This window comes from Myxocyprinus asiaticus, chromosome 42, assembly GCF_019703515.2.
Source record: "Myxocyprinus asiaticus isolate MX2 ecotype Aquarium Trade chromosome 42, UBuf_Myxa_2, whole genome shotgun sequence".
NCBI classification, from domain to species: Eukaryota; Metazoa; Chordata; class Actinopteri; order Cypriniformes; family Catostomidae; genus Myxocyprinus; species Myxocyprinus asiaticus.
In genome coordinates this window covers 30,560,251-30,575,809 of record NC_059385.1, presented here as the reverse complement: position 1 = coordinate 30,575,809, position 15,559 = coordinate 30,560,251, and the positions used below count along the sequence as shown (strand labels likewise).

Below are 15,559 nucleotides of genomic sequence, written 5' to 3'. Positions count from 1 at the left end.
TTATCAACTTCGACCAGATGAAAAATACAAGGATAGACATGAAATTGTTCTTTTAATTCTTTCAAATAAATCATATGAACATATTCATGAACTAGCCAAAGAATTTAAGGGGGCTGCATTAAATTAGAAAACATTTTACATTTAACATTTTAACATTAGACGTTAAATTACGATTTTAAATTCACTATTGTTTTATATAAAATTGTTCTATAGTCTATACAGTATATAACACAATTACATCAGAAGTAACTATAATAAAATTACTGGAAAATTATTGAAAAAATAAGAGTAATCCCTTACTTTACCTTTTTCACTGAAAAAGTAATTTAATTACAGTAATTATTTACTTAGTAATGCATTACACCCAACACTGCCCTGAACTGCATCCAACATCCATCCATGCATCCAGCATTACCACACACACACACACATGCACGCACACACACACACACATGCACGCACACACCCATTCTCACACACAAACTCTTTTGAGTATTGCATGCTTTCTTACATGTTGGTTTTCACATATGTGCATGTGTGCTTGCAAACATAAAGGCCTCGGATCTGTTCACACACACATGCACACTAACACACACACACACACACACACACACTCACGTACACGCACAAACTCTGAGTATTACATGCTTTCTTACATGTTCATGTTCTCATATGTGCATGTGTGCTTTCAAACATAAAGGCCTTGGATCTGTGCACGTGCACATACATACATGTGCACGCACACATAAACACACACATGCTCATGTACACGCACAAAGTTTTTGAGTATTACATGCTTTCTTACATGTTCGTGTTCACATACACTACCGTTCAAAAGTTTAGGGTCACTTACCCATTCTTTATTTTATTTTTTTCACATTTTAGAATAATAGTAAAGTCATCACAACTATGGAATAATAGAAATGGAAATATGGGAATTATGTTGTGATCCAATCAAAAATAAATCAAAACTGTGTTATATTTTAGCGTCTTCAAAGTGGCCACACTTTGCCTGGATTTTGCAGAAATGTACTCTTGACATTTTCTCAACCAACTTCTTGAGGTATCACACTGGGATGCTTTTTAAACAGTATTGAAGGAGTTCCCATTTATATGAGTATTACCTTCTTTCTTTTACACAGAGATTAACTTTATCCTACCCTGAACTGCATCCAACATTACCACACCCACACACACCAGAACTGTCTTTGCCCCACAGTGACCCCTCTCCAATAAAATCAATAGGATTGTGGTGTTTCCGGTCAAAGATGACCACCCATTGAAAATAAATGGGGAAGATCACAAAAAAAACAGGACTTTTATTTTGAAATGCTTTCATTTTCTGAAAAGGGGCACAAAGTAACACTTGTGGTGTTCCCTGTCAAATCTGACTATTGGCAAAGAAAACTGGCCTAAGCCTAATTACACATTAACACTGTCATATAAAGAACATTTCATGGAACAAAAATACCAACACTGTTCAAATTTTATATTTAAATAGTTATATTTTCTAATAAAAAACCAGCCAAATCAACCAATACCTGGTGGTTTTGTGCACATGACTTAAAATAGCTTTTTGCATGTGCCTTGCAAATGTGTGCTCTGCATTTGAAACACACAATGCTTGATGAAAGAAAGATCATCAAAGTATGATTCTATTGGAGAGGGGCAAAGACAGCTCTAGTGTGTGTGGTAATGTTGGATAGATGAATGGATGTTGGATGCTGTTCAGGATAGGATAAAGTTCATCTCTGTGAAAAAGAAAGCATGCAATACTCAAAAGAGTTTGTGCGTGTATGTGAGCATGTGTGTATGTGCACATGTCCGAGGCATTTATGTTTGCAAGCACACATGCACATATGTGAACATGAACATGCTCCTGAACACTAAATTTTTCTCTTATTTTTGACCTCCCTCATTCATTTTCAGAGGTCGGTCATTTTTGACCAGGAACACCACAATTGCGACTTTGTGCAATTTTGTACAAAATAAAAGCATTTCAAAACAAACTTCCTGGTTACACATTAAAGCACACTAGTGTGATAAATAGTACAGAATGTTTTCATATTTTAATACTGCCAAAATTATCCACAAATAATGCTTTTTTCACTCAAAAACGAAGGTGTATAAGCTCAGGTCAATGATGCCTATGATCAATAAGTTCCAAAAAGAAATACAAAACCTGTGCTAATTGAAGGAAAACAAGCTGGCAAAAAGATCTAATCCAATATTTGGCGATAATATAGAATAATGAGAGATTTATAAGCAATTTTTATAGGCCGGTCATTTTTGACCGGGAACACCACAAGTGTGACTTTGTGCCATTTTGTACAAAATAAAAGCATTTCAAAATAAACTTCCTGGTTAAACATTAAAGCACACTAGTGTGAGAAATAGTACAGAATGAGAGAGTGAGTAAATAATGACACAATCATCAATTATTGGTTCACTATTCCTTTAATCAATGAAGAAATGACAGACTTGAAGTCCATACACTTTAATGCATCCATTGTATTTTTCAATGGTTTACACGAGTGTAGCAAAATACTGCAATATGAAATTAATATGAAATGGCCTACACTCTGTGTGCACTGTAAGCTATAAATTAATAACTCTGTATACAAATGAATTCTAAATGATTTGGGGTTTCTACTAATCATTTTACTCAACGCAGAAATGTATGAGAGCTACTCATTAGTGAATTACACAACTACACAAGCTCTAGAAAACCAAAAGGCAAACAAATTCAAAACACACACAAAAATTATTTCAGGAAAAGTTCATCATCCAACACTTGAATTATTCTTTAGGGTGCACACTTCAATGACATTTCTGGTTTTGCATAAAATGGTGAATTCACTGGCGACCAGACACAGCCTACAGCTGATAACTGGAAATGTGGTAAAATGTGTAGTAAAGTCTTGATCAACTCCATATTTAACCTGTCTCACCCTCTTGGTTTCTTTTCTTAGCTTGACTTTCTCCGTCATTCCATCTGTAAAACAAAAAAGAGAATATTAATCATTTTATAGAAAGACAAAATCTCATTAAATGTAAAGGAATCCCAATTCTTTAAAATTTCAATAAACAAACAAGAAATGACTTTCAAATAGAATCATAGTATGCAATAATTAAATTCCGTTAGCTAAAAAAACTTGAAAGTGAAATAGACAAGTTTATAAATTCATAACTCATAACATTAATGCAAAACCTTCAACTGAATGAAAATTAAAGCATAAAAGAAAAACATTACAAGCAACGTTCCCCATAGACCATATGTTCTTTCCAAGATTCCGAAAGGTTAAAAAAAATAATAAAAAAGAGAATTTGTTAGATGAAATTAACAATGTTTACAGGTGAAGCTTTTTCCACCGCTGTCAGTAGAAAAAAAATCACACAATACAAATTTTAAAAAAGCACTTCTCCAGCGCAGCTGCATCCAAGTACAAAACGGCTTTTAACTCATGGACTACAGGAAATTACACAAGCTACAAATAAGAAAAAGCAAGCATTACAGGTAAGATTAAAAGTGCATATATTAACACTGGAGAAAGTCCAGAGAAAGCCGTATCCTTCAGAAAGTGACCAGTTAATTTTATTTTTCCGGCTCTCGTCATATTTTACCATTACTTGAAGGTGCCTGAAAAAAATGGCATAACATTATAATATATTATTACATTAAACCAATCCCAAGAAGATTTCAGAGAAACAACAAAAGAACAGTATTCACCCCAAAAATGACAATTATGTCATCATTTACCCACCATCATGTCATTCCATAGCCGTATGACTCACTGTCTTCAGTAGAACAGAAAGAGAGAAATTCTGAACACACTGCTGGTCACTTGTTTTCACGCAATTACAATAAATGGGGACTCAAGCATTCAAGTTACAAAAAAGATGCAAAAAGACCATAAAAGTAGTCCATAGGAATTGTGCACTTTGTGTGAGAAAAAGAACAAAATTTAAGTCATTATTCACTGATAATCTTCCCCTCCACTGAGCTGCTGGAGTCAGTGAGCTGAACTCGAAAACCAAATCGGTCCAAATCCTAAACGAATTATTTAGACTAGGGCTGCGATTTAACACGTTAATTAAGTGCGTTTAATTATATAATAATTAATGCATTCAAAAATAAATGCAATTAATCATGCCCCCTGATCTGTACATAAATTCCATAATAAAAAATTAACTATTTTCCTACTATAGGAGCAATTTGAGCAGTGTTCGGTAAGTTGCTAAAAAACAAAAATAAAAATTCCTACTGTAAAATTGTGATCACTTTTTGATGTAGTCGGTAATTCATTTTAAGTTATTTTCTTAAACACTTTTCACAGAAAAGCTTTAGTTTTTCCACTCAATCAACCCTTCAGCTGTCACAAAACGCAACTAGATACTTATTAATGTAATTCATGTTTTAAATTATTTCATTATTATATATATATATATATATTAGTTTTTTTTTTTAAAATGTGTAACCCCAGTAATTAAAAGTAATTAACTTATTTGAAAGTCAGTAAATGTAATCTAATTACAAGATTTTGAAATGTTATGCGCTACATATACATATGCCAATTCGATTACAGAAATGATTTACTTTTTTAAATAGATGACACCCAACACGTGTTTTTAAGAGCCGCGTCAGCAGGAGGCAATCAGTACGCTCAGCAGCCACAGAATAAGAGCCGGTCACACAGAACGCGTTCTTGACAGCTGGACGAAGCACAACAGAATGCAGGGATCTCGAGGAAAAGAAGTTTAAACTACTGTTTATTTGTCACGGCATACTAAAAACATTTTTTATTGACGTTGAAAACTGTCTGTCTTGTATGTACGTAAACTGTCAATTAAAATTTGCGCAGACGGAACGTAAAAATTGACAAACTCAATTGCAAAATTAATTGCTTTCAACTGTAGGCTTATGTTCAATGATATGGGAATAAAACTAATTATATATTGACTTTGTATTGTGTAATCAATGCTTTATATGTCAAAAGTACCAGTACTTCGGTACAAACTTAGTACTAAAAAAAGTCTGGTCACAATACCAGTGGTTCTGCAGTACCGGTAGTACCGAGCACCGACTCATTTTGATACCCGCACACTGTCTGACTGACACACGACTGCTTTCAAATGCTCACACACAAATCAAATTAAAATCGTGACTCGTCCTAGTGTGATTATTAAACCGCAAAAGACTGCAATCTTAGGACGTACTCACACTAGGCCCTGTTGCCTTGTACCGTACCCAAGCACGATTGTCCCCCCTCCCCTGCTGGCCTGCACTCACATTGCACTTAATGTTACGGGCCTGAGCACGCTTACGTCATTACGATGCGACTTTGTTTTGAAGAAAACAGGAAGAAAAGCGCTCTCACAGAGCACAATGGAGTCCATCATTGTAATGTTACTTACTTTGTGGCTTATTTTGAGTCGTTTGGGGCACGGTGACACATGGCCCTCTCACGTGCCTAACTGTCCACAGCATTGTACCAGTTTATCACGTCATTGCTCAATGGTTCTTTGAAATCCGCGAGCACGAAGATAATCGCGAATTTGACCAAATATCTTGTAGTTCTTGTGTGTTGTATCCAGTTGTTCCTGTATACTCTCGTCTGCCCAAATTTCCAGTAAACACTGCACCTATGCTGTAGACCAAAGTAATCCCTTTACCCAGTCGCATCACTGACGCCATGTTTCGAGTTCCGTGCTCAGTCACGGTTAGCGATCACACTAGATGCGTACTGTGCCCGAGTCAACTGAACCGTGCCCGAGCCCACCTCTTCAAGCGGGCCAAGGCACGGTTCAGCGACCACTGAACAGGCACCGATTCGAGCGATCACACTTGTCAAACGAACAGGACTTTGGGGGTCAAACGTGCTCGGGCACGGTACAGATTGCCTAGTGTGAGGTACACCCTTAGTCTGCATTAGCTGCATGCTTTTAAGTGAATGTGTGAAGCAGACCGCTCATAACTCCAAACTCCACAGAATCATGAGTGCTCTGTGTACGAGATGTCAGAGCAGAGCAGTTATCCACTGTGCAGCACATGCAAACTATATATTATATAATTAAATCACAGCATTTGCGCTTGATCACACTGGGCCATGTAGCGAACTGTTTATCCCAAGGGCTTATCTGGACAGCATCCATCAAAATAAAAGCTCACATCCAAATAAAAGCTGTACACTTTAAATGACTGTAGTTATAATAATAATAATAACTTTCTTAACAAATATTGATATGTTACTAATTACAATTAATTAATCGGGATGTCATGTAATTAATTTGATTAACATTTTTTTATTGATTGACACCCCTAATTCAGACCTGTTTTATGAACCAGATCAACAAATTCATTAGAAGGATCTGACTTAAAAGAACGATTCATTCACAAATCAGATATTGCTGCTACTGATTCGCTGATGAATACAACATCTTCAATGAAAAACAGAATACATTTTGGTCTGCTCCTCACACACCGCTACTGTATGGCTTCAGAATACTTGGAATACAGCGCACGAGTCGTATGGACCATGTAATATACTTTTACATCCTTTTTAAAGCTTGAAATTTTGGAATTTCTCTTTTTATGTACAATGGAAGAAAGTCATACGTACATGTTTGGAATGACGTGTGAATGATGACAGAATTAAAATTTTTAGGTAAACTACCCCTTTAAAAATAAAAAGATAAAAGCTTGAAGTGTCCTTTTTATGTTTTTTTTTGTTGCTGTAGTTGTTGTGGTACAATTCGTATACAGGATGTTGGAAGACCATACCAAATGGGAGCATTCGAGAGCGTACGCCTCTCGTACCCTGTCCGCATTGAGCGGGCGTGAGACAATCGGGAAGTCAGCTCACGGCCTGCAAGGAAGTCCCCGCTGGCAGGTACAAACAAGGTATATGTCAGAGTTAGGAGACAACATTCTTCGGTTTTCTTTCGTTGTAAATCCATATTTTCTGGTACCCATTTAGCAGTACTGTACCTGTTAATTTTTACAGTTACAAAATGGCAAGAAACCGCCAAAAGCCAGCTGTTACATTATTGCCAAAAGACCAAAGTCTCTATGTTACCACTACTGTAAAGCACTTCAGGGTGCTGTGAAACTTTAAAGAAAAACAAAAATTAAGCAACGTACATTACAAAAAGATCAAATGGTGCTTTATAAACTACAAATGGCTTGCAGTGAGCAATGCAATGACGTACCTGCATGTTTCTGGTAGCGTTTAAACGTTAGTAAGGCTTGTAACTGTTTTGATGGCCACCACGGCGTGGGGATTTGCCGTAACCGCTCTGTTGATCTAGAGATGGGAACACAAAACAGACACAATGCAGACGTCGACGGTTAAAAATGTTGGCGTACAGTTGCTTGAGAATATGTCTGAGAAAGACGAATAAAAAGAACCCATGTATGATTACAGAAAATGTAAGAATACACCCTCAGAATGGAATTAATGAGCCAATTTCAAAAGATAAATCTCGGAGTTTGACGTGATACTTGTGAGATACTTACGTTAATTGTATTCAAACATTTTGCAAAATACTGTATTCTGAAAATATGGTGAGAGACAAACATCTGTGGAGTGAATGTTTGAAAATTGTTTTATTCTTTTTTTTAAATGGGCCACCGGCCAGTGGTCATTTTTGCATGGCCTACACATTTACATGTTCAGTTACTGTCCAATGGATTCAAAGGCACTTTGACAAATGTGTTTTCCAGACATCCCTTTCTATTTAGCACCAACGTTATTATAATACATATGTACAATATAGCTCTGTGCAAACAAGCCTTCCCTGTAAGACATAAGCAATTGCAGCAATAATCTAGAGGTTGGTCTCAAAGCGCAAGGCATATATAATACAAGCATGTGCATTCTGCTCTCATAATTTAGTGCACAACTGTCATTGTCCGGGTACAGTACCAACAATCCATGACACAATATATCCTTAGTTTTTTCATCTGCGTTCACAAACAGTATTACATACTGCTGTAGTCACCATATCCGTAGTAGTTGTTGTAACCCGAGTAATCATAGCCCCCGTATCCACCATAGCCTTGATTGTTGTAGCCATAGTTTCCGTAATTTCCATAACCTTGATTCCAGTAATTTCCGTATCCCTGGTTCCAATTCTGATTGGGACCTGAAAATAGATACAACATTTATTTTACAAAACTCAACAGCTGAGGTGATCACAAGTGAATATATAAAAGGATGTTTTATTTGTTTTGAGGTGGAATTTGCTGAAAAGTGCTGTTTAAAAATACAAATGTATAAAATTTGCCACAAAAATCTTCAATTTTGGTAATTGTCACATGTCAAATTCAAATAAACAACATTTAGAATCAGATACTTTTGTCATTGTTTTAGCTCCATATGTGCTATATGGGTTGAAATTCATAGTAGTCAGAGTTGTGCGCTATTCAAAACTGATTTGAGAGTCTCTTTAAAATTCCAATTCAATTCCTAAATTTTAATTGATGTACCGATTGAGATTCAAATTTGATGAAAAGCAGAACAGAATTTCAATAATCCTCTCATTAAGATTATTGTAATTCTCTTTTTTCTGGTTTACCCACCAAAGTGCTTCATCGCCTACAACTTGTTCAAAACTTTGCTGCTCGTGTTCTTACACAGCAAGAAATCAGCTCACATCACTCAGATCCGTCACCAATTGCACTGGCTCTCTTTTGCCTATCGCACACAGTTCAAAATACTGGTTTTGTTTTCAAGGCCTTTGATGGATTAAATCCTTTACGTATGACAGAATGAAACAATCCTTATGCTCCTGTCCACACTGTTAGGTCCAGTACTGCAAACTTGCTTGCTGTACCTAAATTTAGACCGACTACCTTTGGTGGTAGAGCTTTAAGCATTGCTGCAACAAAACTTTGGAACAAACTGCCTCAAAATCTATGTGAAATTAAATATCTAAAAATCTTTAAGACCCAATTAAAAATGTATTTGCAATCTGTTTTTTCAAATGAATGATTCATGCAACGCTGTTGTCTCTGTATTACACTTTTCTTTATTACATTTATTTCTACTTTTGTCCATGTTTTGTGAAGCATCCTTGGGTACTTGAAAGGCACTATATAAAATACAATTATTATTATTATTAAAATGATTGATTAATTTTTGATTTATTGATTATTGGAAATGAATGATGTAATTATTCATGTTTATCACAAAACTTGCATTGGACTAATGAAGTTCCTCTGTTGTGTGACTGTGTTACATTTCTTTGAATTGTAATTCATTAAATTCATTCTAGTCATTCCAATTCAACATGAAACATTGTCAATTCAATTCAAATTCCTCCTCATGAAATGAAAGAAAGCCGATTCTTAAATTCTGAACTCTGGCCAACCCAGATAATAGGGAACGATGTGCTATTAACTACTAGGTTATACCAAATTTTATTTTAGATTTGGATTATATATTGGGCTATATTTTTATTGAAATCGAGTATAATCGTCAAGTGGTACCTCCTCTCCCTCTGGATCTGAAGGAGTATCCTCCTCTCCCGCCCCACTGCTGCTGTAGTTGGTACTGCTCCTTTGACATGGCCACCTTGATCTCACACTGCATACATAACAAATACCAGTTACAAACCCATTACATACAGAGAAGCATTTTAGAGTGAATCTCATGAACCTGTCAAGACTATGTCCAGGTCATATGAATATGAAGCTGGAAAATATTTACTTTCTATTTAAGTTGACAGACTTTTTAGGCTACTAGAGTTATGTTAGATGTATGAAGCTCACATTTTCAATTAATTCACGCTTATCTATATAACACTTTTCAAAAAAGATAGTTCCAAAAAAGTTTTACCAAGAATATTGCCTTGAAATAAGAGTAATATTCAATGAGCAAGCTAAAGGTAACATATGCAAGGAGAACCACCCTAAAATTATTCACACTGGAAACTATTCTGGAAAGTATGTATGTTGCAAGAAAGGAGAGATGAACTCTTAGAAATGATTAGAGAAATATTGATTTCACAAAACTGTGTGCAGATTTGTTTTTATTTTTTACTGTCAAAGGGATAGTTCACCCAAAAATAAAAATTCTCTCGTTCTTCTGCAGAACACAAATTATGATTTTTTAGAAGAATATTTCAGCTCTGTAGGTCCATACAATGCAAGTGAATGGGTGCCAAAATGTTGACACTCGAAAAGTCACATAAAGGTATCATAAAGTAATCCATATGACTTCAGTGTTCTAATCCATATTTTCAGAAGTGGTATGATAGGTATGGGTGAGAAACAGATACAAATTTAAGCACATTTTTTGCTTGAAATTCTTCTCCCTGCCCAGTAGGGGGCAACATGCATGAAGAATGTGAATCACCAAAAACACAAGACGAAGAATGTGGAGAAAGTTAAAGTGGAGATTGACTGAGGAAGGAGGAGAATTTATAGTAAAATATTGATCTGTTTTTCATCCATACCCATTTTATCGCTTCAGAAGACATTGATTTAACCACTGGAGTCTTATGGAATACTTTTATACTGATATGTGTGATTTTTGGGGCTTCAAATTTGTGGCACCCATTCACTTGCATTGTGAGGACCAACAGAGCTGAGAAATTCTTCTAAAAATCTTTAATTTGTGTTCTGCTGAAGAAAGAAAGTCATACACATCTGGGATATCATGAGGGTGAGTAAATGATGAGAGAATTTTCATTTTTGGGTGAACTATCCCTTTAATAAGTACAATAGCAAAATCAAGTAAAATATGAAAATTAATCATCTCATAATATGTGAGCGGTCTTAAACAGTAATGTCAAAATTGTTAAACATTAACTTCTTTTATTTTTTCCTCATTTATTATACTTTTTTCCCCATCTGGCATTTTCCGTGAATCCCCTTGTAGCCTTCTGTGGGTCTCCGCACCCCAGTTTGAAAACCCCTGCTATAAAAGACCCTTACTGTTTTATTTTGCATTTTAGGGCCATTTACACGACAGTTTTCAACTAAAAACGCTCAACTTTTTATGCGTTTTGGCTGTTCGTTTGCACGACAACGGCGTTTTGGGGCCTAAAAATGCAAACTTTTGAAAACGGGTTTCAAAGTGCACATTTTTTAAAACGATGCCGTTATCGTCTCCGTGTAAACATACAAAAACGCGAATTTGTGAAAACGATGACGTCATGCGCACGTGTATTACATGTTCAGTCTATAAGCATGCGCACAAGTACTTCAAAACAACACGTGAGACATTCAAAACTACAATGGCGGACTACAGGACTGTGTTTGTGCTGCTCAAGATTTTACTGACGCTTCTCCAGCAAAGTAACTGTAGTAATAAAGCAAACTCATCGTCCGTCCAGACAAAACTGCTCGATCCTTTCGCCATCTTCATTGTTTGTATTCACCACTCTGTGGAAGAATGCTTATGTGTGCAGGCGCGTAGTGTTTCTATACAAAGTGACATCGCCAACTACTGGCCTGGCATGCATAATACAGCGTTTTTAGTCGTTTTCACGGATCCGTGTGAACGGGGATTGTTTTGACATCATTGTCGTGTAAATGTACCCTTACATACTATTGAAAAAATATGCTTATCATAAAGTTCCACAATCAAGATTCAAAACCCTTTTTTCCATGTGTTTACTTGACAGTTCTATACAATTACATATTTATCATGCTTCTCATTTCAGTCTAACCAGCAAATGGATGTCCTGTTCCATTTTGCGCTACACGTGCTAGTCCTGCCAACAATACAAATAAATGGTTTAGAATGTTTGCTTTGACACGTCCAGTGTAGATGGCCTCAAGCCGTTGCGTCGCGTCAATGGACGCACCCGGTGTAGAATTAGTTAAGAAAACTTGGCAACCATGAAAAGCCTACAGTTGGGAATGAATGATATTACTTGGTGGAAGAATTGTCTATTCTGATATATTTTACTCCACCTTACGTCATGACTAAAAACACCCCTTCCCATGGTACAAACCTGCCTCTTGTGGCATATTGCTTAGTAAATCAGTCCTTTAGGGATCTGACCATCCTGCATTAAGACTATTCTACTAATGTTAGCAGTGTCTTTGTCATTATGAGGTATTTTAAGTCTATAAATAAAAAAACATGTTGGAAAAGTTCCAATCCATCTCCATTATTGAGATTTTGCATAAAGTTATTATCGTTTTAACCTAATGAAGCTTTAACATTTATCATTAAACACATCGTAATGTCAAATGACCAGGTATTCTGCGCAAGACCCTACCTTGCTCAGACCGATGTTATGGTACTTCTTCTCCATAATTTTCTTCACTGGTTCCTCCTCTTTAAACGTAATGAAACAGAACCCTCGTCTTTTATTTGTCTTATTCTCCATTGGCAGTTCAATGGATTCCACCTGGGCAAAATCCACAGATGACATGCAAATTAAAAAAAAATAATTGTGTTATTTTATTAGATGTATAAAAATTGATCGAATATACTCTCTCAATACCTCTCCAAAAGCATCAAAGTACTCTCTGATCTTCTCTTCTGGAGTATCTGGGGAAAGGCCTCCAACAAATACCTTCCTCACAGGCTCTTTGGACTTCATGGCTTTTGCTTTCTTAGGGTCAATTACTTTTCCGTTAAGTTTGTGCTCCTTTTGGACGATCACCTTTGACAGGGAAGAAATGTATCAAGATTGAATCAGTCAATGGCTTTTGCATCTCTGGAGCAAGTCTATGATCACTGAAAATGCTGCCTATGCAGGGTGCTCACTGGGTTTCAGATCAGAGCTGATGTGTTGTGATATTTTGCATTATTGCTCTTTGGACAGACTGCACAGATACCTTTTCCACACTTTCAGCATCTTTAAACAGAACAAAGCCAAACCCTCTGGACCGACCCGTCAAAGGATCCAGTTTTAAAGTGCAATCGACCACCTCGCCATATTTGGAGAAGTAATCCTTCAGGTCTTTCTTGGTTGTGTCCCAACTTAACCCTCCGACGAACATTTTCCTGTAAATGAAGAGATGGACGTGAGAACGGATGCTAGCGGGTGATGTCGGTGTGATCACAGAACATCTCGTGTGGGGCGGCTCTTATCACAGGCTGGTTTATTTCATTTGCATAAAGTTTTTTGATTGTAAACAGATGTTTATTTCGAGTAGCACAACATTTCAACATCAATACAGAGAAACAAACCTCATCATGATTTGAAGAATTAAATGTAAAAAAAGGGACCTTTCGTAACACCTTAAATTGAGGCTTTTTTTTTAATCAACTGTACTGTTTTAAAGAGACCCTCGAAATAACCCTAGATATTAAAATGTACTTGCTGATAGACAGATTTATTAATGTCTCGACCCTCAAGACGCCACCTTGCCATTCAGATTTGCACTTATAATATCTGATTTTGAGTAGTTGACATGAAATACTTTTTGGCATGTGACATGTTATACAGTTGTGACCACCTACAGGACCTAAAATACAAATGTTCAAATAAACTTGAACCTGAATTCTTGACTCTGGGAATGTTATGAGGCAACAACACTTTTATATCATCTGCATTTATGATAGAAACTGTACCGCATAATTAACACATACATTGGACAGATAAACCCTTTAACTATTTTAATCCACAGGGAGCTGTCACGGACGTTCATGACATTTGACATACTTGTATTTGACAGGCAAATGTGTTTGGCAACTACAGAGCATCTGAGGTTGCGTGAATATTCATAAATCACTCATGAATATTAATTAATCAAGCCCTTCAATGCACCTTTAAAGATACATTTGCACGATTTGCATACAGTTAGTTTCATACTTAGCTTTAATATTGATTTATAATTACAAATGGAGATTTTATACAATTATTTAAAACAATGTCCCAGGTTCCGTGCCAGTTAAGTGCAATTGATAGTATTTGTGGCATAATGCTGATTAGTACTAAAATATTTGGACACGTCCCTATTTTATAAATAATATATATATATATTTTAATCGGTTAAAGTTAGAAACTTACAAAGTAAATTGGGCCAGTCCAAAAACATAAAAATGCAAAAGTTTCACAAGTATAGCCACAAGACGTTAACAGTATACAAGTTAACATGATTTTAGGGTGTTAAAATCACTAACTAAACCTTCATTACTAAAGTTTGAATAAAACATGTCACGTTACGAAGACTCTAGAGATGCCAAATGGGTCAAACATATATGATCAATATCAAACTAAACTACCAGTATAATGTCTGAAACAAATGGTATGTTTTGCGGTCACCATGTAAACAATGGAAGTGAATGGAACCAGTCCGTAGACATTGGAATACAAACCTTTCACAAGTATAGTGAAAATATGTCAGCATTATACGTGTATAACATGATTTTAGTCTGTTAAAATCGCTTATCTTATCTGTGTAAATGTATATGCTAATATTTCAAATTCGTTGTTATGATGCTGTAACGGCAGGAAACAATGTGCCTAATTTATCACACGAAAATCGTGCAGAATATGGATTTTAACACTAAAACCATGTCAAGATGTATAACGATTATGTTTTGTGGTTATACGTTTGAAACCGTATTTTAACGTGTCTAAACTGGCCCCATTCGCTTCCATTGTAAGTGGCTTGAAGGAAGTCTTTACGCTTGAATGAACCATGTTACTTAAACTTGAACACTAGAGATGCCAAACTGAGCAAATATTAAACTAATGATCAAATTACTCTACTAGTGTAAATACATTTAGTCTAAATCGTTTTCTTTATTGCAGTCACCATGTAAACACAGACGTAACTCACCCCTCATCTTCCTCATTTTTACTGGCATCTATCTTTGAGCCCTCCGTCTCTCCCTGCCCCTTATCATCAGAGCCACCGACCCCCGGGATCTGCTCTTCGCCCAGAGCCTCTCCGTCATCTTCCTCCATCTTCCTCATCAGCATCATCGCATCTTCGCCCAGAGTCTGCTCTTCCGACATATTTGAACAACCGGCAAAAAAAACCCAGCGAATATAGATGACTTCTTGCGATGGAAAATTTGTTCTGATTCAATTAATATGAAATGGGAATTAAATCAAGTCAATTTGTAAGAATCGCGCTCCTTTTCTTTTATTTAAAGGCTGCCGATATAGTGAAGGATTCCATTCACAAAATGGCGGTGGGGGCGGAAGTTTGACGCGATGATGTCATTAAGCGTATTGACGCTACTCGTGCGCTCATTGGCTGCATTTCAAAATCTTCTGCGCTGGCAACCCAGACAGCATTTTGGCCGCTTTTTAACCAACATTAAAAACCGTTACATATGTATATTAAAAAGATATATTATGTACCTTTATGTAATCTGTACGAATCCAATGATAAACAAATATGTATGATTATTTTATTTACACCCAAGGTAATGACAAAAAACACCTAAACAAAAGGTTAAGTTAGCACTTACTATTTGAAAGCAGACTAGGCCTATAACCATATCTTGTAGAAGTGAAAGAAAAACATGACCAACAATTTTTTCCTCATTTTTTTTAATCCTGTTATCCAAAAAAAAAACTGCAGGAAAATAACTAAAAATACAAAATAAAGGACACTTTACTAAACAAGACTTAAGAA

The 15,559-nt window shown here is 36.1% G+C and overlaps 1 protein-coding gene across 4 annotated transcripts; it reads right to left on the bottom strand.

Moving 5' to 3' along the window:
- Positions 1–2,444: 2,444 nt before the first annotated feature.
- Positions 2,445–15,117, bottom strand: LOC127432647 (heterogeneous nuclear ribonucleoprotein D0-like). Of its 4 annotated transcripts, none has more exons than XR_007895774.1 (9): positions 14,753–15,117; positions 12,800–12,968; positions 12,463–12,624; positions 12,235–12,366; positions 9,491–9,587; positions 7,990–8,145; positions 7,210–7,304; positions 6,782–6,883; positions 2,445–2,995 (listed from the first exon to the last, which is right to left on the bottom strand). XR_007895774.1 is itself a non-coding variant. In XM_051683968.1 (8 exons), the coding sequence occupies exons 1-7, from the start codon at positions 14,929–14,931 to the stop codon at positions 7,237–7,239; spliced, it is 963 nt and encodes a 320-aa protein (XP_051539928.1). In that variant the 5' UTR covers positions 14,932–15,117; the 3' UTR covers positions 2,445–2,995; positions 7,210–7,236. The 4 variants fall into 4 exon arrangements, 2 of the variants coding, with proteins under 2 accessions (XP_051539928.1, XP_051539929.1); XR_007895775.1 differs by having other exon boundaries at positions 8,002–8,145; XM_051683968.1 differs by lacking the exon at positions 6,782–6,883.
- Positions 15,118–15,559: the final 442 nt, after the last annotated feature.

Bases quoted from the DNA above. Each gene is read 5' to 3' on its own strand.
- LOC127432647 (XM_051683968.1), bottom strand. From the start codon at position 14,931: ATGTCGGAAGAGCAGACTCTGGGCGAAGATGCGATGATGCTGATGAGG. The intron at 9,588-12,234 runs GTAGGGTCTTGC...TTATGTATGCAG, and splicing joins ATAACATCGGTCTGAGCAAG to TGTGAGATCAAGGTGGCCAT. The intron at 8,146-9,490 runs GTACCACTTGAC...ATCTATTTTCAG, and splicing joins CAGATCCAGAGGGAGAGGAG to GTCCCAATCAGAATTGGAAC.